Source organism: Belonocnema kinseyi, chromosome 1 (assembly GCF_010883055.1).
Source record: "Belonocnema kinseyi isolate 2016_QV_RU_SX_M_011 chromosome 1, B_treatae_v1, whole genome shotgun sequence".
Lineage (NCBI taxonomy): Eukaryota > Metazoa > Arthropoda > Insecta > Hymenoptera > Cynipidae > Belonocnema > Belonocnema kinseyi.
Window position 1 is genome coordinate 124425024 of NC_046657.1, and position 27550 is coordinate 124452573.

Genomic DNA, 27550 nt, shown 5'->3' on the forward strand with positions numbered 1-27550 from the left:
GAGTTACTGTCAACGTAGCAGTTCGTATTAATAAACCGTGTAATCTTCTGAGTCATTCATCTTTAGACCAATTACTACGAGTCACTGCTTGGTGTCTTTGTTTTCAAAATGCTTTGAAATGTTCTATTATCGTTTCTATGACTCTAGTTGCATCAGATCTTCGAACAGCTCTTTTATTCTGGATTCAGCAAGAACAAAGTCGCTATTTTCTTAATGAAATCACCGCTCTAAACAATAAAATGCAGATTTCTAAGAGTAGCACTCTAATAAAGTTGACTCCGTTTTTTGATGGTCAACTTCTGCGTGTCGGGAGACGCTTAAAGCACTCTCGTCTAACTTATGATGAGAAGCATCCACTGATTCTACCTTCTGAGTGTGTTCGTACAACTCTCATCATCCGCGACTGTCACCTTCGCTCTCTTCATGGGGGTATCAACTTACCCTTGGAACGTTACGACAATCTTATTCGAACTTTCGAGGTCGCATTTTGGTACGATTATTGATTCGTCGGTGCATTCCATGCGACAGAAACCGAGGTAATACTCAGCAACAGCTGATGAGTGACTTTGCTTCTATCCGCATCACTTTACCTGAACGGGCATTCATGAACACTGGGGTAGACTATGCTGGCCCCGTCAATTTTCGCACCTCCAAAGGACGAGGTCAGCATCACCACAAAGCCTGGATTTGTATTTTCGTCTGTTATGCCTTCCGCTCAGTTCAGCTTGAGTTGGTTTCTGATTACACTTCAGAAGTCTTCATAGCTGCTTAAATTCGCTTCATTTCTCGTCGTGGACTTTGCCGAACGTTGTCTAGTGACGAGGGTACGAAGTTTGCGGGAGCAGATCGTCAACTACAGGAAATGTTTTCTGAGGCATCATCAGCGTTTTCTTCGGACGCTTCCTACCTTGCTTCGCATGGTACACAGTGGAAATTAAATTCTCCTGTAGTTCCTCACTTTGGAGGTTTATGGGAAGCTGCAGTTAAGTCGACAATATTGCATCTTCGTCGAGTCATTGGAGACTCTACATTGAAGTTCGAAGAAATGACAACTCTTTTAACACAAATTGAGGCTTGCCTTAATTCTCGGCCTCTCAGAGCTCAGTCAGATGATCCAACAGACGTTTCTGCCCTCACACCAGGACATTTTCTTATTGGAGGTCTACTTAATGCAGTTCCTTAACCATCGCTTTCAGACGTTCTTCCAAATCGATTGACTCGCTGGAAGTTGATCCAGCAAATGCGGGATCATTTTTGCAAGCGCTGCGCTGGTCAGCTGAATATTTAAAAGAACCTCAACCTCGATCCAAGTGGACTACTTCATCGCCATCCATACAGATTGGAGATTTAGTTCTCATTCGATATGAGCACCTTCCACCAACTCAATGGCCTATGGATCGGGTTCTGCAGCCTCATCTTGGCAAGGATGGCCTAGTTCGGGTTGTTACTCTCAAGACAAAGACTAGCACACTCGATTAGCCAATCGTTAAATTGTGCCTTCTACCACGTTCATCTTAAGTGCACTGATTGTGAGTCTATTTCGTCGGCGACGAAAGCGAGCGGAATGTTGGGAATTGGACATTAGTTCACTGTTTTTATGAATTTTTAAATTTGTGTTCTTATTTTCTATTTTATTTGCGTTCCTTGTTACATTTATATTTCTGGGACTTGTGCTTATATTTGATTATCGTATTGAGTAATTTCTGAATTTATGTCTAAGCCGGTCTTATCGTTTCCGTGCTCTCCTTCTCTCACACATAGTCTTGTTGCTCAGTTTCCCAATTTTCTTTTCTCGCCTCGTTCGTCCGCGTTCACCAAGCAACAAGTTCTGTTGATTTTATACAGTTTTAATCTATTTATAATAAAGAACGCACTTTTATGGTTTTATTTTATCAATTAGAGTGTTGTGGTTCTAATTGACTTGACCCAAACACGCATGTCTCCCTACAAGAATTGATAAGTCGTGACAATGTTCAGTCGTTTTTTAATGTTCAAAAAAAAACTATAAACTATCTTCCACAAGCAGAATTATCTTTTTGAATATAGTAAAATATATTTTAAAATTAGGAAATTCAATCAGAAATATTCATATTTTATTTAAAAATACAGTTTCCCAAATAAAATCTAATCTATAATAAATAAAAATTAAACCGTATGGATCGGAAGTATATGAGAAAAATATGTGAATAAAAAATAAGAAAAAACGTTATTGGAGTCAGTAACTTTTAAATAATCTTAGAAAAATTCAAGGGAATTTAAAAGAATTTTATGAAATATCTAACAATTCAAGTTGAGATTAAAAGACTTCAGGATTGATGAAATAAAAACTTTTGAAAATTGAAAGAATTTAAAATTCACGCAATTTCAAAAAAAATTGGGCTGTATTTGAAAAGCAATCAAGTCGAGTAACAACCTCTCAAAAATATTAAAAAATCCATTGAATTCAGATAGTTTAAATGAATTTGTATTATTTAGACAATTGAAAGGGCATTCAGAAGAATTTGATGAAACTTCTACGAATGTAAGGTGAGTTAAAAAGATTCAGTATGAATTAAATAGAAAATTTTTAACAATCCATTGAATTGAGTGATATTAAGTAAATTTAGAAGAATTTAGGATAAATTCATAAGAATTTAAGGCAAGTTCGAAATAAATTGCAAAAATGTTTTAAAGTCTCTTCAAAACTTCAAAGCCCTAAGAAATGATTCCCTTATTGCCAATAAATTCTTTAAAATCCAATAAAATATCGAAATATCTTAAAATTACTAAAGCCCTTGAAAATCCCTTAGAAATGTTTAAATGTCTTGATAATGCCTTGGAATCTGAAAATACCCTAAAAGATTTTAAAATCTTTGAAATCCCTTGGAACTATTGAAACAAGTAAAAAAATTATCGGAAATTTTAATTTTCCTTTTGTAGACACACACACACACATGTATAGATGCACTAAGAGTGCTTTATTACCATCTCTGTCACTCTTACGGCATTATCCTTAATATCGCTCCTCTAAATGCTCATAGTGAAATCGAGTCAATTGTCGAGAATGGGAAGTGCCGCATATACTAGAACTTTATATTCTCGACAATTGCTTCTGTTGCTCACTCGAGGCCTGACATGGTTCTTCTTGATTTCGAGAAGCGAACCATGTTCGTTATCGAACTTTCGGCACCAGCTGACAAAAACATCATAGCCAAGGAGAATGAAAAGAAAGAGAGGTATCGAGACCTTATAAGGGTGTTGCAACGATTGTACCCGAAATATTCTGTTAAACTAATCTTCCTTATCATCGGCGCTCTCGGAGGTGCCAAGCTTTCATTCGCTAATGGCCTAAAAAGCATCCCTGCTTGTCAAGAATATGCTAAAACACTTGCGGGAAAAATTCAGAAGGCGGTTGTCCTTGGGTCGCTCCGTGTTCTTAGGGTGCACGAGGCTTTTGCTGGATCGTCGTATTGATTCCTTTACAGACTGTAACCACCTATCTCACGGTCGCGAGACGTGGTTGTGGCTGAAATTTTACCGCGATTTCGCTGGGAGCGGGTGCAATTTTCCAGATTAGCCCCCGCTCCCGGCGAAATCCTGCGGTTGTCGTAATGACAAATTTTTTAATATATATGTTACAGGCAAAGTTCGATGTCTTGTCACACCGCAGTCTGCCGAGTCCCTCCGCGAATTGCCTGGGCGGTGTCAAGCAAAGTGCGAAGTAGCACTTTCACTTCGGACTTTGCCTAGTCAAATCGCGAAGTGCCTAACAGACACAGACAAAATAAGGTGTAAAAAGAAAACCTGCAAGGTTTACTTTTCCTACTGTACAGTAGGTTGGCTCGAGAATTTACAATTCCAGATAGTCTACAGATCGGAATTGTGAACAAATTTGAAAGTTTTTATTTTAGAAATTATCAGCATGAAATTTTTTAAATAACTTATTAAGTACATTTATCCATTTTTATTTTAATATATTTATTAAACGCAAGTTATTTTCTAAAAAGAAAAACTCAATATGTATCATATTTAATGTAGATAGACTTAGAAAACATAAATAATTTATTTTTAATATTTGTATTGTTCTAAAGTGTGAATAGTTTCTGATTTCAAGCCTTTTCAGAAAAAGCCGATTATTTAATGCGAATTCATAGATATATATTCCATACAAGGCACCACTCTATTATTTGTAATAAATAGTGTATTAAGAACAAAAATGGTTTATTGTTATTTATTTGATGAAAAATGATTCAATATACGTGTAAAATACTTTTTATTATAAAATATAAACTGTAAAATTTTATAGATAAAAACAAACAATATTTATTGTTAAAACCAACTTTCTAGTATGAAAGAGCCAGTAATAGGTGTTTCGGTTCTAACATTTGTTATTAACATTTAAAATATTAATTTATTGAGATCGAAAATCACTGTTTAGACAACGCGACTAAGATTTAGTATGGAAAATAAAAAATCTGTCTTTAATTAAAATAGATAAATTGAATATCTGGTTTAAAAATGGTTTAACAATAACACTTCAAAACAAAACTTCCTTTTAATTTCGTGTTAGTTTCGTAACTAATAAAGAAATGTTATTTCCCCACTCCCTCCCTACCACCGCCCTTTTATTTAGGGACTGATGCACCTACTTAGTTATCCTCAAAACAACAATTGTTTAATCTAGTTACTAACGTGGTCGTCGAATTTTGGAAGATTTTTTAATAGAAGTTCTTCTACTAATTTTGGAAGTATTATAAAAGTTAATTATTTATCTTATGGTTTGAGTTTCAGTGCACATTTCCGAATAAGTTGTTTTTATCGCTTCGGAATAATATTTATAAATCGACAGTGTTTCTGAAAATTCTTAACGATGGCTGACGAAGCGGAAAATCAACTGATGAAAATTAAATTCGAAGACAAATTCAGTGTCCTCAAAATTGCAGAAACTTGTCGCGTATTTAGAATTTAGAAAGATACTACGTTAAATATAATACATATCGAGCTTATTTTTCTTTCTTTTTTAGAAAATAACTTGCGTTAAATAAATAATTATATTTGAAACAAAAATTTATAAATATAATCAATAAGTTTTCTTACAAATTTAATACTGATTATTTCTAAAAAAACTATGTATTAAAAGTTCACAAAAAGTGTATAATTTAAAAAAGACTGCGACCTTATAGCATTTTCTTGTTTGAATCATTATTTCTGTTGAATGTAATTGATTATTGTCTTGAGATAAATGAAAAGTTAAAAATGAGTTGAAAAAATTTGGAAAAAACCATGACTTTCTAAATCTATTCTAAGAGAAAATCCCTAAGAAAATAATAAATTGTTTAAATAATTATTTTGTTGAACTTTATTAATTATTACTACACTCTAAGTGAGAACTGGACACAAATTTAAGAAGAACCATAACTTTCTGGTATTACTCAAAGAGAATCTTATTAAAAATAATATTTACATTGTTTGAACTATAATTTTTTCTAACTTGAAATCAGTGTTGCCTCACTCTCAATGAGAAGTGGACAAAGATTTGAAAATTTAAGAAAAAACTGCAAACATTAAATGATTACTTTTGTGGAATTTATTTGATTATTGCCTTCATTTGAATGAAAATTTGAAACTGAGTTAAACAAAAAATTCTAGGAAAACCCTAGACTTTCTATATGTATTTAAAGAGAAAAACGCTGAAAAAACAAGGAATTGTTTAAATTACTATTATGGTTAAATTGTATTGATTTTTATTAAATTATAATGAAGAGCAGACAAAAATATACAAGTTTAAGAAAACCCACAACTTTCTAGCATTATTCAAAAAGAATGGTACTTAAAATAATAATCAAATTATTTAAACAATAACTTTTCTTCACTTTAGATTATTACTATTATCTCACATTATATAAAAAATGGAAAAAAGTTGAAAATTTGAGAACAAACTGCATGCTTCTAGCATTCTTTTGAGACGATATTGTTACAGATGATAATAAATCGTTTCAACAATTATGTATGTTAAATTCAATTGATTATTACATCGATTTAATTGAAAAGTTAGAAAAGAGTAAAAAAAACTCTGAAAAACTGCGACTTTCGAAATCTATTCCAAGAGAATATTGATAATAAATTGTTTAAACAAATTATAAAAACATATTATCATTGGAAAGTTAACAAATTAGAAGGCGCTCTAATAGCATAAAGTTTGCAAAATCTATTAGGGTTGTGCGTAACAATGCATTGATTTATCACGAAAATACCGCTTTATTGAAATTTGATTAACTAAAAAAATATGAAATCATAATAATATATTTTTTTAAAATTATTTTCCGTCACAGCTAGCTGTGTAGCAATAAATTTTGACGACATGAAGTTACTAATACTGTGTTTTTAAATGCTGTTAACCTATCTGCTATTCGAGAAACAGTGAATGGAGAATAGGGAAATTTGTAAATATAAAAGGGAATGTAATTGTTCGATTTTATGGTCGATTTGGGGTATCCAAAAGTAATCAGCAAACATTGTCGCTATTGCGTACATACAGGGATTTAATTTTAGAGATTATTTTACTGATATGGGAACGAGGGGCTAGCCACTGAGAAATCTCATATTGCTGAGCTGCAAATCTTAGAGAACTCTTAAGAGTTTCTTTGGTAGAAATCTTAGAAATCTTTCGCCAAGCGTGGAGCATTCACACCACGAAACATACACACATTCACACGTTCGTGACGTACACGCTGCCTCGGCGAGTGAATCTGACGGTCGACTCCATCCGAACGCTGCCGAGCTTAACCGAGTCTGAGTTCTCCTCGAGATTCCCTTTCTCGAAAAGTTTTCTTCGGAAATCCTAGCCATCTTAAAAAAATCTTAGTGCTCTCTATGAAAAAATTTATTAAGACTGCCACATTAATAGTTTCAAGATTTCCAGATTTCTCAGTGAGTAGCCCCTCGCTCGGGGGTTCGTAACGTGAGGCAAAAAAAGTATAAAAAAGGATTCAATAATTTTCACGTGACAATTAAATAGAATATCTGTTATACTTTTCAATTCAAGGCTTCTTACAGGGTATTCCTAACTATTCCTTTCCGATGCGGCTGCAATTAATTGAGTTAAAAATAATGTGAAACCCAATTACAATATCAATTGCGATCCAAAGCCGAATCAAAAGTTGACGACAAAATCAATTACCCAGTTAACACGACCTCTGACAATGGCATGATTCAAAAAGCACAGATGACATGTTTAAACTACATGATTATGACGTCTTGGTCAGTGCCTGACTCTCTTTTTCACTTTTTATTTAATGTATTTTTAAAATAAAAATTCGGAAATTTACAACTTCTATAGCAGTAGTAAAAATTTAGATTTTTAGAGTGAAAAACTTAAATATTCCCTAATGATCACGTTATTGTCAGATCACAGTATTGCCTAGTTCATGGCTAGAGAAGAAATATTCTATTCCGAGCGGACATTTTGCCCCAACTTTGAACCTTTAACTCATATCGTAGCAGACGCTGTAAGCATTAAAAGGAGTTCTAAACAAGCAGCGATTTCACATAATAAAATAATAAATGGTGATAAATATAATATTAAAAATAAAATAAAACAATAATAATAAAATTTAAAAAAAGAATAAAAAATCACATAAAAAAAAATATATAATAAGTTAATATGCAGCGAGATATATAAAATACTGTATGCCCTAATATCCGGCTCTTCCTACTGCAATTCTGGTACACATAACCATAGTTGGAAGATAAAATTAAATGTCTTCATTGTTAGAATTATTCTCGACATAAATAACCAAATTTCTAATTTTAACACATTATTTAATTTCTTATCATGATATTTCAATATTTTTGAATTTATTATAATATTGCTGTTATTTATAAATAAGAATAACAATCGATAGATTCTGACACAATTTCTAGATGGAAATTTTTAAAGTTAATAATTAGTTATTAATGAACAGTTTTCAAATAGTTTATATAGCAGGTTCAAAGCATGGGCTAAATTTTGACCCCTGCTACCAAATATTTGTTAAATCCGGCCTTTTTGTATACCAATAATAATGCAATAGAGAATTCAATACCTTATAACTGAATTTTATTTTATATTTTTTTCCCATCCCACTGTGAAAAAATATCCATAAAACAATTTTTTTTTTACAATTTTTGATATTAAAACTGAACGAAAAATTATCTTACATTTTTTAGATTTATCAGGGTAAGCTATTTTTAAAAGATTTCATATATCTTCCACGATTTCAAGGGATTTCAAAGAATATTATCAGATTAAAGAATTATAAAGATTTTGTAATATTTTCAAAAGTTACAAAGAATCTCAATATATTCCAAGAGATTTAGAACATTTGAATTAAAAATAATTCATGAGTTTTTGAAATTTTGTGGATAATTCGGAAAGATTTTTGAGGATTGATAAGGTTTCAGGATATTTCTAAAGATTCCAAAAGACTTTAACATATTTTATAATTATTCTAAATATTTTTGTGATTTTAAAGAATTTTAGAAGTTTCCAGTAAATTTCGTAAATCGATTTTCGAGAATTTCAAAGGATTTTATAATTCTTCAAATATTTTGAAACATTTAAAAGAATTACCAAACATGCTAAAGCTTTTAGAATATTTTTCATCCTAAAAGATTTCAAGGAATTTTCAAGAGCTTCGAAAAATGTTATGCGATTTCAAAAGATTGCAAAGGATTAGTAATATTTAAGGGTAATTAAAATGATTCTAGAAAAGTTTCAAAAGAGTTGAAAAATTTCAAGGAATTTCAATAGTATCTATAAAACAAATTTTCATAATGATCTACTACCCACAAAATTATTCAACACTTTTTGTATGCTTATCGTGCTTTACACTGTTAAAACAGAAACACTTAGATTTAGTCATCTTTTTTTATCGTTCTTTTTTAGGAAATACTTCATGATTTAAAAAAATCTGAATCTATATTATGCTATAATAATAAAATATAATATAATGAGACACAAATCGCATTTTGGGCAGCGATAAAATTTATTGTTGTCTTTATTTAATTGATAATGGTTTAATCTGAGTGGTAAAATGTTTTATTCAATTTCTAGAGCGAAGTAAACAAGAACAAGGTAAAATTGATTCAGAGTGTACACAATTATAATTTTCCCTATTTTCTAAAGAAATAACTACTAATTTCGAAATGTTGTTAAAGTTGACTTAGAGTTATTAATTGTCATGTGACTTAGCCTATTGACAAATTTCACAATATTGGCTTCTTATTTTATCAATAAAGGTTTTTCATCGGAGAATATTATTTCAGACAGGAAAACGTAATTTTAAATAAAACAACCGCGCATCAGAGATTCCTTAAAATCATTTCTCCGCACGTAACAGATGCATTGATTCTTTATTTTGAATCCTATTTCAGCATGTCCGAAAAACCACCCTCCTAATGAGAATAGAATATTTTTAGGTATATTGGACGTAAATATTATTTTCGGGCAATTTTTGTCAAGAAGTTTTAATAGTTAAATTAGAAAGCTTCAGGTACTTTTTTTTATTAAATATCCTTTGTTCCTTGCGTTAAATATCTTAAGGTGGATTTATGAACCAACCCAATGGAAGTCTTGAAAAATATGTTAAAGGTTTGAAAAAGTTTCAGAGATTTAAAAGTATTTCAACAGATTTCAAATAAATTCATTTGCTTTGAGGAATGCTCAAGGATTTTGAATGTTTTAATAAATTGAAGAAGATTTAAAAGCATGCACGGTAGTCTAAAGGAGAGAAAATTAAGGGATTTAATATTATTTCAAGGATTTAAAGAAATTTTCGGAGATTACAGCAAATACTGCTCTCTTTCCCCGATTTGATACCTGAAGATGTTCATATCTAGACTCTAAACTGTGTAGTTTAAGAGAACGCGATCTTCCTGCTAAGCGACAATCAAAGTAATGATACTTTATTACGCATTAGCCAGATTTGCGAGCGTATAGAACAACTTTCGTTTAAAATTGAAATGGCGAGAGGGCAGTTGCTCGAAACTTAAGACAAGAAAATGATTCACTGAACAAGTGTAAATTGCTGACGCAAAAATTAGAACTCTGTCAACAACCAAAGCTCGCCTTGAATGCCGGGCAAAGTGTATTCAGGAGCATGAGGGGCTCATTTTTACCTGTCAAGACGTCGTTATAAATCTGTGGACAATACCAACGCCTGAGCATGCAAGCAAATGCCAAAAACACTTGCACATGTCTTTAATAGATGCTTAAAGTATGCACGCTACATAAAGATATGGAATACGGCTCTGAAAGTGTCATGTTACCATCTCCGGCACTATTAGTACTTGAAAGCCTGATATTTTCGTCCAAGATCGAGAGACAAAGATCATTTACGTGATTGAATTCTGGGCACCATGATCGGCCACCTTAGAGGTATGCAAGCTTCATTTCTCAGTCAACTCTACGAGATTCTAGCTTGTCAGCGTCAGACTCAAGTCAATCGCGAACCGGATCCACTGTTCTTTTGGGATCAAATCATCTGGTCCGTCAGCACAGTTCCTTATTTATAAAATTCTACAAAGAATGTTAGCTCCAAAAATGTATCCAGGGGTACGGATTTAAAGTAACGGTGTTGCACGATGTCATTTGCGTAAATTGCGAATGACCAGGAGTAATTGTTTCGGTTAAGTCTGGATTAGTTGCTTTGAGAAACCATGAATGTAGCTTCTAGAGCCTACAGATTCTCACATAATGGTAACCTAAATCTGATCACATAAATCTGTCATTTCCGTTAGTTTCCACCACCTATTATTTGAAAGATATTTTCATCTTCATCCTTTTATAGAAATTGGTTTATCTTGGTGAAAAATGTATTTCAAAATTTTCTTTAAAATATTTTTAACCTAATTTGAATTCTTTTCTTTTTTTTTGTACACTGAACTCATCGACTGTCTCAAAATTTCGATAGCTCAAACGGTTTCTGCAATAAAAACAAAAAAAAAATTCTTCAAACTAGGAACCGGTCGCCTACAGATGTAGGGTTTGTCAACCTAATAAGACGTTATTAAAGTCATTCAAACCTTCCCTTTTTGTAGTTTCTCAACTATACGTTCTCTTTCATACTCCTCCTATATCCACCTTGTTCTCGACCCTAATTTTGACTCACTTCACACACTTTGCTAACTTTCTGTTACAATGTGATTTATGCATCCCTGTCATTTCAATAATATTTAAGATTAAGAAGGATTCGCGAGAAAAACCTAATCACGAGAACCCAAAGTGAAGGTCACACTTCGATTAAAGAACAGACAATTGAAATGATTAAAACTTGGATTATTTATATCTTTGTAATGTCTATTTGCATGCTACGGAAATCGCCGCCTGTCCAGCCTGTTGAAGCCACATTCTTTTTCTTGTTGCTAAGTTAACGTTGTCAACTAGTCCAGATAAATAGTCCCTTAACAACTTTAAGTAAGTGTATTTATCAACGTCTTCGTCAAAAAAGTAGGGTCCAATTAAATAGCCATTTACTGTCCCGCACAATACCATAACACTTCATCGATTTTGATAATCCATCGGTCTGTACCAGTGGGGATTTTCGTCCGACCAATAATGAAAGTTCTGCCTATTGATCTGTCCGTCGGTGTAGAATTTACTTTCATCTGAGAAAAGTACATATCAAAAGAAGCTTGCATTATTTTGTACCATTTGCAAAGCCCATTGAAAAAAATTAATAAGCGCTAAAATATGATGGGGCCTTAAGGCTTGCATTAGAGTAATGTGGTAAGCATGATGGTTCAGAGATCTTAAAATTCTTAATACTCTACTTTGTGGTATACCGATTTCTCTTTCAATTTGTCGAGTACTGATTTGTGGATCAACATGAGCAGCTGCTAGAACAGTTACAGCTCGTGCATAATTTTCGTTGTACTCATGATGTCAGCGTTCACGAACAAGAATCCCATTGCGAGCTCTTTCAGTCACAGTACTTATTGTTAAATTGGTAGGATGTCTTCTGTTTTGAAACTGTCCAGCGTAAAGTCTTAATGCAGCCACGTAGTTAACGTGACATTCCCCTAAAATTAGAATCATATCAACGATTTCAGTAGATAAGTAATCAGCCGTATTGTGAAATTTCTTTGGAACCTATCAAAATATCACAAAAATTGACAATACCTAATTTTTTTTCCAATTTCCAATGATTCAAATTACGAATTTAAAATCAGCAGCATTTAGAATTTTTAAATAATAAATTTTTTCCGCATGAAGCTCTGAACAAGATTGTTATTTTCATAAACAAAAAAGCTTAACACCAAATGGTGATGAAGCCGGAAAGAAGCATCAATATCAGAGAAACAAATGCTTCACGATGAAGTTTGAATTTAATCAACCACTCTAACGAAAAACAAATGTCTGTCCCTTCACTTGCGATCGGTCAGGACGTACATAAATACTTTTAAGCTTAATTATGTTATCTTTGACGACTTTTGCGACAAGAAGGCACCCCAAAGGAAACAGAACTTACTACGTCTACGCCGTTGTTTCTGGATAACGCTAAAAGTAAGGACAGTGTCTTTTTTTGTAACTAGTGACAGAGAAGTGATATTGTCACCTGAAGTTCATGATCATCAAGGCGATGTACACCTCAACATTTAATAGTCCTATTGCTGAGCGTGTCTTTACAGAGTAACAATGAGGCGCCCCAGTGGAGGTTTAGTAATACTTCGTACACAATGCCGTTAAAACTTTGTAACAAGCACATTATTGAAGTTTTGGAGGGTCAAGTCATAAAGCTAATTTCCGAAGGAAAACTTTTTAGATGGTCTTTATATCTATTTGTTCTGATTGATAATATAAGCTTTAAAATATACATATTAGTTTTTCCTTTTCTGAATCACACAATTTATTTCTAGCTTGCGAGCGTATTGTCTTTTTCCTGTGGTGGAATTAGATTATGACGAACGCAATAAAGAGTTTACTAAGAATTTAGGAAGAAACATTGCAGACAAGAATCAAGATTTCGGTTTTCATTAAGCTTTAGTCAAAATAGATTACCTAATCAGCAGATGGAAAGACATGGGTAGCATTCAACAACTAATTACTTCTTGTGACCATTTCAATCATCTAAATAGTAAGTATTACCATATTTCTTTAAAATTTACTATGCATTTTTAATTGACTGTAAATTATTAACGTTTTAGTTTAATGGAATAATACTAAATTTGGAAGATTTCGAAATGCGGGGTAAAAGAACATGGAAGACTTTGATACAATATTTTTAATTTTTCAAGATTTTCAAATTGCTTAGGTAATTGAATTTTGTCAGTGTGTCAAGGGACTGAAAAAAGTTCTTATGATTCATGGACAACTTTTAAATAATTGTTTTTTATCGAATTTCAAGAGAAAATTAAAAAAAGCTCATAAAACATTTGGAATTATTTCCTCAAATTTTTAAAAAGTGTGTGCAAGATTTCGCAGTAAAATTTTGTCATATAACATAATTTAAAAAAAAATTGATTAAGTTCAAGAGATATTTTTTTATGTTTCCAAAAAAAATTAAAATAAATTTTTATTTCGCAAAATTAATTTTCAGAGATTATTTAAAAAGATTTTTTAAGATTTCAAATTTTTTCACAACAGAAGCTGAGAGGTTTTAAGGTAATTTTTTGATTTTGCAGAATAAATAAAGAATTTTAATAATTTTCAGAGATTAGAAGGTTTAGAAGATCTGAGAAGATTAAAAAAAGGCAGAATTTTTCTTATATTCGTGTGGAAATTTTGAATAGTTTTTTATTTTGCTAAATCAATTATAAGAGAAAATTAAAACATGTTTTTGAACATATCCAACTATTTCGTACGCTTACGTAAAAGAGTTAAAAATATTTTAAAGCCAAATGTTTTAATTTGGTAAGGTAACAAAATAAAAACAAGTAAATAATCTAATAAATTCAAGAAATATTTAATAGAATTAAAGAGATTCAAAATTAATTTTAAGCTTTAAAAGGTTTTAAAACACTTCAAAACTAAGCTTTAGAAGCTTTAAGATAATTTTTTAAGTTTTCAAGAAAATAAGAAAATTTTCCTAAAATTTCTGATGAAACTAAAATAAATTTATGGTATTTTTTTGAAAATGTTGAATGATATTTGCAAATTTTGAGAAAAATTCGGTCAGTCGAGAATATTTTCAGGAATTAAAGACCTTAGAAGACAATAAAAATATTTTAAGACTAGGAAACATTTTTGAAAATTTATAAAATATTTCTTGATTCCATCCCACCTTCTAAAAGACCTAAAACTCTTTAAAAAATCTTTAAATCTTCTAGATCTTTCCTGACGTCTGAAATATTAAAAAATCTTTTTTTTTATTTTCTCAAGAATGGTAAGAAAATTACATTTAACTAATTTCAAAAAAGCTGATATTCCTTATTTTATTGTTCTAAATTCTCAGAATTTAATTTCAACATGGATTTATCACAACACTTCGGAAAATAATTTTCGATTCAGTTGATTGTTGCCGAAGATACAAAATATTTGTTACTGGTCTGTCGAGTGACTAAACAAATGTTAAAATATTTCAGCTTCATTAAAAAGTCTATTTGATAAAAATAATATCCCATTTAAGAGTTCGATATTTAATTTTAATAGAAAAAAATATTTGATGACTTATCATACTCCTTGTTTGTAATATATAGGGGAAAATCCACACAATATTTTCCATAGAATTTTTTGTTCATGTAAAATTTTGTTATTGTTTAACACTCAAAAATATGCGATAAGTATTTTTTATTTCAATATGACACTATCTCTTTCTCTTTTTCTTTTCCTCATCTTTCAAATAACTTTTAGAACTGCCCATTTTAGAAGAACTGCCCGTTAGAATATATCCTGAGTACTATATCTCAGTAGCTTTTATATCAATATTCAAGTTGATTGCACTATTAGCATACACTTGAGCGCCTACTGAAAAATACACTGCGATTGTTTGTGCAAAAATGGAAAATTAGAGAAGCGTGCGGCCATTAAATACTTCTATTCAAAAGGCCTAACACCGCTTCACATTAAAGAAGAAATGGATTTCACACTGAAAGACTCTTTTCCATCATATTCGATGGTTAAATAAGGGGTTTCTGAATTTATGAAAGGTCGCACGAGGACTTCTGAAGAACCACTTTCAGGACGCTCTTATGAGGTCGCAACTCCCGAAATAATCGAAAAAATTCATAAAATAGGGATAAAAGACCGCAAGATAGAGCTAAGTAGGATAGTTGAGGCTACTAGGATGTCAACTGAGCGTATACGTAATATTTTACATGAACATTTAGGCATGGAGAATCACTGTTCTAGGTAGGTGCCGCGTTTGCTAACAGTCGATGAAAAACGCACCTCCCATAGGTCGGTCCCGGCGATGGCCAAAATCAAGGAATTAATGTTAAAATTTTTCCCCCATTAACCGTCTTTACCAAATTTGGCCCCAGCGACTAACATCTGTTCCCTAACCTTAAAAAATGGCTCGCAGGTAAAAAATTTCAGAGCAACAAGGAAGACATCGATGCTGTAAATGAGTATTTTAATGGACTTGACAAATCGGTCTATATAAATGGCATCATTGCATTAGAGCACCGTTATAAGAAACGTATTAGTCTTGAAAGAGATTATGTTAAAAAATAAAGTAAAAAAACGAAAAAATATTTTTTCTTTATCAGGCCGGAAAGTTTTTATCCCACCCTCGTAAGACCAAATATTAGCCAGGAAAGGTCGAAAATCGGAATTCATCTTCGATTAATGTAAAATTTTTTCTGTGCACACTTTATTCGCAATTGTGCAGCTGCAGCTCACTTTAAAGATCGCTATCAGTATCACACATTAAGTAAATAAACTTGCAAGAAGAAGTGGGCCTTTTTAGCAACTGGCCATGGAAAAGAACATCTCATAGTATGCACAGATGATGTCGAATCCTTTGTCTGAAAATTAAAGACTTATACTAACGACATGAACCAAATACTGCTTTTACCAGAGGAAGTTGCCAGTTTTTAAGAAGGAAAGTAAAAAGAGTGGGAAAAAGTTCCAGGAATTATTGACATACTTTAGCGAGGACGAAGCTTACAGGATATCTTTATCATATTACGATAAATCTACAAAAGAGTTTAGCTCTTCCTAAAAGCCCCTGCATGTTATATTAAATTATGTCCATAAACAATTCCATGACACCACCACGGTCAGACTGTCCGATTTCATATGACATCGGTCCTTAAAGACTTTACATCGATATAATTAAATTAGTGTTTTTATTTTCTCCATACTTCGGTGAAAAAAATAACCATATAAACAATGTTTTTTTACAATCTTTGATATTAATACTGAACTAAAAACAATGCTACATTTTTAAGGTTTCTTTGGACTGGGTTAAAATATTTGAAAAGATTTCATAAAATTAAGAAAATTTCGAGGGATTTCATAAAATATCATCATATTGTATGTAATTTCACGGGATTTTAAGGAACTTTCAAAGATTTTGATGGCTTGCAGGATTTTCAAAAAATCCATGCGCTTTAAAGAAACTTTAGACGATTTGCATGAATTTTTAGCAGCAAATTGCAAAAATGTAACATTCATTAAAAAAAACGGCAATTTTTTTATGTACACAGTTTTGCAAATCGTATAATAATCTCTTCGCATTCGAAAGAAGCAGAAATAACATTTTGCAAAATCTTCGGTATTTTCGCTGATAAGTGATTAAGAAAATAATAATTTGTTTATAATTTATTAAAATAACTTCAGGTCCTAAATATTGTTAATTTAACATCTAGGGAACAACAAATTAGTCTTTGTGAGTAAAAAGGTTATTTCGTCAAATTCTTCCAGACTATTTCATTTCCAGTCTACTTCCACTGGAATAAATCTGCTTGCAGGAAAATTCATCTTTTTGCTTGAATATTGAACTATTTTGCTAATATCTAACCGTTCAATTTTATACCATTTTTGCGCTTTTCTACCAAATTTTCAATCCCTTGTTTTTCAGCCAAATATAACAAAGTCCTTCTTCTCCCTAGAAAAAAGACGTTCTTTAACATATAAAACTGAATAGGAATACGCGAATTTCTTTGATTTACAGAAATTGTTCTTTAATTGAAGAAACTTTCTTCTGTCTGTATAGTTAAATTCTTTCGTCATTGTTTAAAACTATAAAATAAAAAGATATCGGGTGGCCAATAAAGGAGATAAAATGAACCTTGAATGTAATCCATACATCAAATACGTGATACATGTAGTATAGAGACATGAAGAACGCTCTCCCCACTTCAACCGTTCTATCTCAATGCGCAAGCAATATTTTTATAGTATCATTGTAAATACGAATATTGTTACTAATCACACATATTCATGAGTGCGTAATGGAAACGATTATGAGTTATTTGCTAAATTTTTTACTTGCCCAGAACGTTTTATATCGCTGGAATAAATGTGGCCCAATGGTATATATAGGACAACGTTTTATCAATTATTTCTTCTTCCGTCACGTTCTTAATGCAGTCTTCAGTAAATTAGTGTAATCTATTATAGCAAATGAGGGTTGCTACCGGTTCTCTATTCTTTATTTTAGCCGTCTTTCTTGATTCTTTTGGTAAATATATATTTATATAATATCCTCTATATCATTTTAATCAAATTTGTCACAGAAACTCAAATCCAGCCCAGTTAACAATTTCTCTGAAACAATCGTGGCTATCTACTTCAAAGTATACATTGTAAAAAACACATTTTTATCAGCGTATTTCTGACGGCGTAGGGGACATTTATAATAAAAAGAAACTGTCTGATTTCTCTTGAAATGTTTCGAGATTCCACTCTAGTCTAGTCGGATTAATTTTTTTGCGGGAGCAAAATATATCTAGATTTTCTGGTTGCTCACAAAAATTAGGTGAGCGTCCTAATAAAATACCGTAACCTTACACATTGACAGAAATTTGGGTATATTGTTAAAATTAACAATAAAGTCAAAACTGAAATAAGTTTTAAATATGTTTTGCGGGAAAATTGTATTCGTCGTCCGAAAGTTAAATTCTAAATTGTCTCGTCTCTTTGGTAGACAATTCCACATAATAATTATATATCAGATTTAGAGGTAAGCTGTCCTTCAATGTATTTTTCGTTAAAAAAGTTTAGAAAAATTACGTTTTTTTTTCTTGAAGACAGTTATCTCGCTAGCGAACATTTTTTGGTCCTTTGAAAACCGGGTAAAACATCCCGGGTTTCTTCAGTTTGTTTTTAACAAATTGTGTAACGCTTCGAGTCAGTGTACTTGATTTCCCCGTACGCGCATATCCTTGAAAGCCGTTTACTGTGCAATGATTACCTGTGACAACATTAAGACATTTCATTCCAATTGGTTCCCAAAGTACATGCACACGATATGCTCAAAGCACGATCAGGGACACTCGAAGCAAATAATTGAAAGTTCTAGCAACAGGTTGTTAAGTATGTGAAAGCACGCTTAGATGCAGAATTCACATATTTTAAGGATGGTATCTTCACCCAAACAGAAGAATGGTACCAAGTTTATAAAGGCAAATTCTTTCATTCAATTGACACTCTTGCCCTCGTGTAGGCATCTCACTCTTAAAGAAGCATTAATCAGCATTACTCGACCTAGAGTAAACGGTCTTTTACCTACAGCTGTTATTAAGATCAGTTAATTTAGTATTGCTTCAGTGTTTGTGGGTGTACTTCTTCACCAAGGTTCTGCAGTGTCTCTCGCATATGAGTCTTTTGAACAGCGACTCAAATTTGTGCGTTCAAGCTGTGAATTAGGTTTGTTAACCATCAATGCAGAAATTTGCACATCAATTCAGGATGGAGTGTCGTGTATATTTGCGCGACGTCTTAAATCCGACTATTAGTATTAATCAGACGCGCTCGAGCCACCGTGTCTTATTCGATACTGCCCACGTTTGAAAAAGGGCAATGTAAGTTGGTCTCATCTTCTAGGTTTAAATCTAGTGGACCCAGACTGCGAAAATTCGAAAGTAATTGACGTGTTAATTGAAGCAGTCGCTTTTATTACCCGAGTCAACTGAAGATTCGTCTTCAGTACTAGGGATGCATGTTTTTGTGCAAAACAACGTAGCCTTTGACCTGTAAAGGTTTTTGGAGTAACAAGAGGTTCCATCAAAATCCATACTGACGTCTAAAGAACAGGAGTATGTGGGTTTATTCGTGTTAACTTATTTACGCTATCCTAAAAGTTGATATATTGTTCGCCTCTTGATGAAGCAAGGCATTCCATCAATCAGCCATTCTTTTCGGCCGGCATTCTAGATGCTCTAATGCATGGAAAGGTGCCTCGTGAGCGACGCTTTCCTCTCAAGGGCTAATGAGGAATTTCTTAAGGAATACAAAATTCTTGGCCACATTGTTCCTGACACTGGGTTTTCCATTCGTCGTTTTCTCCTCCATTCTTCCAACTTCCACATTAAGAGGTATTTCGTGAATCAAGCGTCACTACTAAGTTGAGATTAGTATTGAAGGGATCTCAGAAGACTGAAGCTGGAGTTTCGCTCAATGATTGCTTGCACACAGGAGCACACTGGATTGTACTGGATTGTAAGCGCCTTTATTCATTGATGTTTACCATGTCTACGGCGGCGAGCTGCAAGGCCTGAAGTATTAATATCAGACCTTCCAGCAATTCGCTCTATTTCGAGTCGACCGTTTTCACGTACTATCGTGGATTATACTGGAACGGTTTACATGTGAACAACGAAGTGTCGTGTTTATCGATCGTAAAATAGCTTCGTCGCAGTCTTCGTTTGCTGCTCTACTAAAAGTGGCCTATTTTGAAGTTGACTCCGACTATATGACTGATGTCTTTCTAGCTGCCTATTACCGATTCATTTCTCGATGTGGAATTTATGCTACCTTGACCAGCGATCAAGGTAAAAACTTAGAACGATTTTTTCGCAGCTTCAAAGGAGTCAACCCTTATAGCTTCATGTGTCGCTTCGTATGATATAAAGTGGCAGTAGTAGTAAAGTCAGTGAAATAACACTTTCGGCAAGTCATCGGAGATACTACCCTTACATACAAAGAAATGAGCTCATTTGTAGTCTAACTAAAGGCATGTTTATATTCAAGACCCCTTTAATTCATGCCCGATGATCTCGACGATCTTACGGCTCTTACTTCACATCATTTTTTTAACTAGGAAGTCTCTCAACAGTATCCATGAGATAAGTTATATGGACCTTGCCTCAAATCGCTTATCTCGATGTCAATTGTTAAAAAAAATGCGTCAGCATTTTTGGCAATTTTGTTCCTCGGATTACCTAAAAGAGCTTCAACCTCGTTCTAATCAGAGGACTCCTTATCCATCACTTGAAGTTGGTGATCTCGCTTTTATCCGGAATCAAAAATCACATCCCACAAAGTGGCCCTTAAGTCGTTTCGTTGAGTTTCATCCAGGATCTAGTAAAATTGTGTCTTTTACCAAAGCCGAACAAAAATGTCGAGATCTCATCTTAAAGTGTGGTTTAATTTATTCTCAGTTGTATCATCTGAATGTTTAAACTCATTTATTTTCGTCTCGTTTTATTAACAAAACTTTAAACTATCTACTTAATATATCGTCTTTGAAACTGTAATCGGTTTTCTTCTTGAAAACTCAAATTTTTTATTGTCATTATTAAAGTAGAAGAAGTGGTGGGAGAGCATCGTATCTGCCCAGCGTGCGCGCGCTCTTCTGCCACTTTTCCACATGCGGCAGTTCTCCGCAATTAGGGAGCCAAACCTAGTCTCAGTGCGCAACTTCAGACTGGGCTCTCCTGCTCTCTACTCACGAGGAATAGTATCAAAGTGTCAGTCAACGATTTCAATAAAATTTCGCTACGTTGCAGAGGACAAATTAATACAAAAAACCTATATTCAATCTTATGCTAATAAACACTTTAAAGGCGTTAAAAGCACGCCTTAAGTTCACCCCAAAAACAGTTTTTCACGATATCTCTGTTTTTACGTAAAATTTTTGTTGAAACTAATTTGGAGATTATTTATTACTAAACGCTGATATTATGGACAGAATTTTAACTTACGGGGGTGGCATCAATTATTTTTCAAAACGGTTAACATTTTTATCTAATTTCTTTTCTGTAGAAATTGCAAAAACAATAAAATATAAACAAAAATAATGTTATTCAAAAGAAAATCAAATCCTGAAGTTGACGCGTTTCAGGGGTTTTCACAAAGTAAATTTCAAGTGGATAGACAACCTCATATTAGTATTTATTATTTAAAAACAATGTAATACTCAGAAGATAACAATAAAGTAACATATTATTTCTTACCGCTAAATTCACAGAGTTTTCCTTTCCACTTTTTCCCTCTCGAATCTCAGCATAAGCATTCTCAATAACAAATAAGTTTGACTAAAAATGTTTAATAGCTCATTTAACAACCAAGTGGAACTACTTTGTCAAAAATCAATTTTTTATTGTTCAAGATTCATTAATTTATTTGAAAGTTAATCTCTTTAGATGGAAATGACGTTTTGAACTGCAAACGTAACTATTTGATATTTGATTGAAAATTAATCTTTTCTAGTTCGAAATTCAACTAAAAAAAAAAGAATCAAACTATTTTGATGCTATAATTCTTCAATAAATTTAGATCTGCATGGTTCCATTCACCTCAACAAGCAAATTGTTCAGGCAAAATGGCACTAATATTCGGTGCAGATTTGATCATATTTTCCTTGATACCTTTGCGAACCAGACTGGTCGTTTATAAATTGAGATATGGTTCTCAGAGTAAAGTGATCATTGAAATTCTCTTTATTCGAAATTTATATTCCGAAAACCAATCCATAACAAACTTTTTCGATGTCATTTTTCAGATGAGCAGCCCAACATTAATTAGTATATTATAGCGGCAGCAAATGTACAAAATAACTGTAAAATATTAAATTTAACATTTTGACTTGAAAATTCAACAGTGTGGTTAACAAATTTCTTTCTTGAGCGAAAAGTTTTACTTGGTCAGAAATTGAAATCATTAGTCAAAAATTCATTTTTCCGATTAAAGATAATTTTAATTTAAAAAATTATCTTTTTGGTTAAAAATTCAGTACTATGCTGAATATTCGTTTTTTTTAATACAACCTACGGCAATGAAAATTGAACTATTTTTTATACCTTCTTATATTCTGTTTCAAAATGAACTATTATGTTGAAAATTAGTTGTTTTTATTAAAAATTAATCTTCCTCGTTCAAAATAAAATCTTTTGCTTGAAAATTCAACCACTTAGTTAAGTCCAAGTAATTTGTTAAAAGTTTCAATATGTCAATTTTTAAAAATGAAAATTGACCTATCTTATCATTGGTTTAAAATACATCACCATTAGCTAAAAATTCAACTGTTTATTTAGGGAATAATGTGTTTTATTAAAATTCCGTCTTTTATTTGAAGAAAGTTAAGCTTCTTAGTTGACAAATTTTCTATGTTCAAAAATGCGGAATAATTGAATTTCTGAAAAACAATGATTTATTATAGTGATAATTGTTGGCTTATGATAATATCTTGTCTCACGATATTATATTTGAGATGAAAAGAAAGGACCCCGCAAAAAAGAAAAATTGGTTTGTTAAAAAATCAATAAAACTTAAATTCTTTATAAAATTGTAAATAGTAATAATTTTTGTTAAATGTCCATATTTTCTATTTTAGGAACTTTTCCTCTATACGAAAATGAGTGTTTTGTTTTTAGATATTTCATAGCAGTTCTTGAAATTTGTTTTAAAAAATGACGGCCTCTCCCTCTCGCTCTTGAATTGAAAGGTCAGACCCGCACTAAAATCCTTAAAAATGTAGAGGGTGTGGCTTCCAATCCGTAATTTTAAGTATATAATGGGCCCGGACCCGGACCCTAGAACCTGGATCTTAAAGGTCCTAATCGCTGTTATAACTATAAAAATTCATCTACTTCTGATTTTTTTGCTTACAGAATTAAGTTCGCAGACCATTACTTTAGACCAACTATTTCCTGAGTACAAGATAAACGGAATTCCTCCTATCGAGGAATTGAAATATAATGAATTAAGTGTGCCAGAAGTGCAACATATACGAAGATACTATATAAACCGGTTGACTGGATTCCACGCGACTTCAGTTTTATTCCGAAGAGGAGATGTGATCTTTGGATATAGGCAGAAATATCACATTAGACCAATTACTACTGTGTCTAACGATTTAAATATGGTATATGAGAGACGTTCCAATCTCTTTGTACAACTAAGCACTGAAGATATGAAGATTATGGGTGTAGACAAACTTGAAAAAGATGTTCAAAGAATTGATATGTTGAAAAAAGCCAATCGAATGAAAACTGAATCAACAAGTGGATCAACAAGCACTGCAATAAGAGATGAGCAAGCAAATAAAAAAGCAAGAATCGTAGCACACCTTGAAGCGGCCTTTATATTACGCGATCAAGCCCATCTATCAAACCAACATTTTAAAGAAGACCTTCCAGAATTCCAAGAAGAATACAATGCAGAATACAAAAAATTATACAATGAATATATGAAAAATTCCCAACCACGAAATAAGCGTAAGGAGTAGTATTTCTGGAAGTAGAGAGTGTGACAGGAATCCTCCAAAAAATCGTTAGAGTTTACCGAGCATGCAGACTATATCGCCAAGAAGGCTAGAGCCCCACTCTAGCATGTTTCATTTCGAAGCAAATTGCAGGCAGTGGAGTGGAGATACCACGTGGCACGGAAAAAGAAAGGCCCATTGGCTCGGAAACGTGATCTGGTTAGTATGTTTGGCAAACACTAGCGATCTCTTAGAGCTTGCTCACGCCTTTGCTATCCAAGTTCTTGGAATTATACCTAGGAATGCTGTTTCCGTCTTTCGTTTTGGAATCCCCTATTAGATAGCGAAAATATCTTTTGAAACGTAACCAAAAATAAATTAAAATCAATATTTTCGTTTAATGCATCAGCAGCTTCAATGGAATCAAAAATTTTCTATGGCATGGCCGATTTCGGGTATCCAAAAGTATATAGAACAATATTTTAACTGCTAATAGATAGAGATTAAGTTTAAAGGATAACTTCTACTGCTTTGGGGATTCGGAACGCAAAGCCAAAAACAGTATCAAAGAGGATTTAATAATTGTCACGTTACCATTGAACAGGAAAGTCCCGAATATTTTTCAGTGCAAAACTTCTTTCCGGACACTCCTTACTATTTCTTTGTCACACGAAAGCAAATAATTCCGTTAAAAATAATGTGAAACCAAATACCAATATCATTTATCATTTGAAGTCGAATCAGAAGTTGACAACGAAATCGAATAGCAAGGTGACACAACCTCTGACAATGGCATGATCAAACGGAACAAGTTAGGTGTTTCAATCCCATAATTGTGACCTCTCGCGCAGTGTTTTTCTGGCTTTTTCATTTTTTATTTCATGCGTTTCTCAAATAAAAATTCTTAACTGGGAAGCTTTAATAGCAGCATTCAAATTATTACTTTTAAAGTGGCAATCTTGAAGACTGAATAAAGGTTTTCTACGGTATGTCAGCCAAAATAATTTTTATAAATACGACCTGTTACTCAGAGGACGTATTGCTGAGTGCTATATCATAGATGATGCTCATTGTCTTCTCAAACAAACTTTTACTTTCTTACCTGAGCCTTGGGCGGATAAACGATATTCAATTCTGAGTCGAAATGTAGCCCCTGATTTGATCCTTTAACTCCTGCCTTATTAGATGCTGTAAACAGTAAAATGATTCGAAATGAGCTGGGCTTTCATATAATGAAATAAGAAATGATAATAAAAAATAGAAAATGAAATAAAAAATATATTAAAAAATGTTTCAATAAATTATTATGTAGCGAGCTATATAAAATAGCCCAGGTCCAAATATTCCTACCAATAAAACATTTTAATATATAAAGGAAAAATGAAAATGTTTTAAATATTGCTTCAAAGGAATTAAAAATCACACCAAATTGTTCATATTAATATTTGTTATTCCTAACAACAACTGTTATAAAGAAGTGAAAACAGCAGACATTTTCCTGAGGAGAAACAATATTTTTTGCTCTAAATCAAACGGCAGACATGTAAATAGTAACATTTCTCTAGAAAAGTATATCAGAAACTCTTAATTTTTAATGTTTGGTGACAAGCCTTATTGAAAATCTTAAAAAATGTGCGCTATTCCATGAGATATTTTTTTTATATAAGTCATGTAGCAAGCAGATGAACCATATTACTATCATAATACATTATGTACACTGTTAAAAATGTTTGTAATTCTATAATACTTCTACAAGACATGTATTAGAGCGTTTATAAAACGAAAATTGTGCACAAGGAAATCATAGAATTAGTGGTATTCAAAGAATTCAGGGAATTCTCCGTATTCCAGGAATTTCCAGAATTCATGGAATTCATGAAATTCATGACATTCGCGGGATTCATGGAAATGAAGAAATTCACGAAATTGATGGAATTTACAGAATTCATAAAATTCGCCAAATTTATGGAATTCAAGGGATTGATGGAAATCACGGAATTGATGGAATTCAAGCAATTCATAGAACTGAAGAAATTTGTCGAATTCAAGCAATCCGTTAAAATGACGGAATTCACAGATTTCACGAAATTAATGAAAACCACGGAGTTCACGGATTTCACGGAATTTATGGAATGAATGGAATTCACGTAAATTATGGAATTCACGGAAAAGATTGAATTCACAGAAGTCATGGAATTCAAGCAATTCGCGGAATTGACTGAAAACACGGAATTTATGGAATTAAAGAATTAACGGAATTAAATAAATCACGGGAATTCGCAAAATTAGTGGAAATAAAGAAGTACACGAAAGTCACGGAATTAGCAGAATTCATGGAATTCACGAAACACAAGGGATTTACGGAATTCAAGTAATTCAATTAATTCACGGCATTTGTGAAATTCCATGAATTCTATATATTCTGTGAATTCCGTAATTGCATTCAATTTCATTAACTCATTGAATTTGATGAATTCCTTGCATTTCGTGAAATCCAGAAATTCCTTAAATTTCTTGAAATCCAGAAATTCCACGATTTTCTTGAATTTCATGAATTAGTTTCATTCCGTAATTTGACGAATGGCCCAGAAACATCACATTGACATCCCGCGGCTATCTATGGGGATATTAAAATTTCCGCCACGCAGGTTATTCTGACGGGTTATCCCTGGAACAAACCTGGACATAAATGGGGTCAAATGAAATATCTCGGGATATCCCATTGCTGTAAGGAGTGCCACTGTTTCATATTTGATACATGACGCTTCGAGAAAAGTTAAAAAATTGGTATAGAATTGTCATTGCGATTTATTATAAAGCAGCGTACCAAAGTTCTATAAATGTTACAGATTGGTTGTCACATATACTATTTCTGTGAGGGTCATATATAAATAAAAAAAAAATTAAACAGCCACTCCGGTTTTCACCACTCATCCAATTTTTGTAATGTAACAGGTATACAAAAAATCGTCTGATTATTTATAAAAAAGTGCTACATTTTCTCAGATACGAATTACTCATCAATGATGAGATTTATTTTTGCAAGAACCTCAGTTACAAAACAATGGTATAAAATCCATTTAGATAACTCACATTACATCGCAATAAATCACGGTAAATTTAATAATAATAATATCGTCCATCTAGTTCGAGAGGATAAGCCACAAAGTTACCCTAAAAATTTCCTATACAATTATAAATCCTAATATCATTTATCCATAATTCTGCTAATATCACATTTTCATCACTATAGTAAATAAATTATTTTCATTGTGTGGCTTACGACCTTCTGGAAGTAGATGGACAATAAGCTATTTCATTGTACAATATGTAAAATATATTCATATGTAAAGAATCTATAACAGAAGCTACTTTGCAGGATTAGACGAAGAAAGAAACGGTTTTTTTCCAAATTGCGATACGTAAAAAATTCCAGAATGCTGAACACTTTTGAATCCTATTTACTGATGAACTTACAGATACTATAGAAAAAAAAGAAAAATTTGATATCTGTTTTTATGTGGCATTCAATTATTTCTTATGCATCATTGCAACAATAAAGAACGTATCACGTTTTTGTTTAATTTTGACACATTTTCTTCAAACTTCTTTAAGTTCAATTTTTTTGGTCCTTGAAAGTTTCGCTTTACTGCCTAGAAAATTATAAATATTCTTTGAATTACGCGGCTCTGTAAATAATGGCTCAGTATTTGTAAAGTGCTTCACTTCTAATAAGATGGTATCCCTTTCTGTGAATACGAGGGTAGTTCAATAAGTCCTTAGAATGACCAACAGATGGCGCGCGAATCGCTCCAAATCATCTGTTTTCAGTCAGCCCCACTCCCGACTAGATATATGGTGCAGTCACAGTCCACATTTTCTGAGTTTACGTGTTTTTCTAACCAATTGAAAAAAAAAATTGTTCGTTAAGAAAAATGGAAAAAAACGAGGTCAGAGCGGTAATCAAACATTTTCATTTAAAGGGTTTAACTCCATATGAG

The 27550-nt window shown here is 32.5% G+C and overlaps 1 protein-coding gene and 1 long non-coding RNA gene across 2 annotated transcripts in view; one reads left to right on the forward strand and one right to left on the reverse strand.

Moving 5' to 3' along the window:
• Positions 1 to 862: 862 nt before the first annotated feature.
• LOC117179907 lies at positions 863 to 1479 on the forward strand. The gene is made up of 2 exons (XM_033372112.1): positions 863 to 1104; positions 1197 to 1479. Exons 1-2 carry the CDS (start codon positions 863 to 865, stop codon positions 1477 to 1479), a joined length of 525 nt encoding a protein of 174 aa, XP_033228003.1.
• A 15364-nt stretch (positions 1480 to 16843) lies between these two features.
• LOC117175556 overlaps positions 16844 to 27550 on the reverse strand; it is a 12254-nt gene continuing 1547 nt past the window's right edge. The window contains exons 3-4 of the long non-coding RNA XR_004467465.1: positions 24652 to 24737; positions 16844 to 17009 (exon numbers count right to left, since the gene is read on the reverse strand). This is a non-coding gene — a long non-coding RNA (uncharacterized LOC117175556). The remainder of the gene's footprint in view (positions 17010 to 24651; positions 24738 to 27550) is intronic.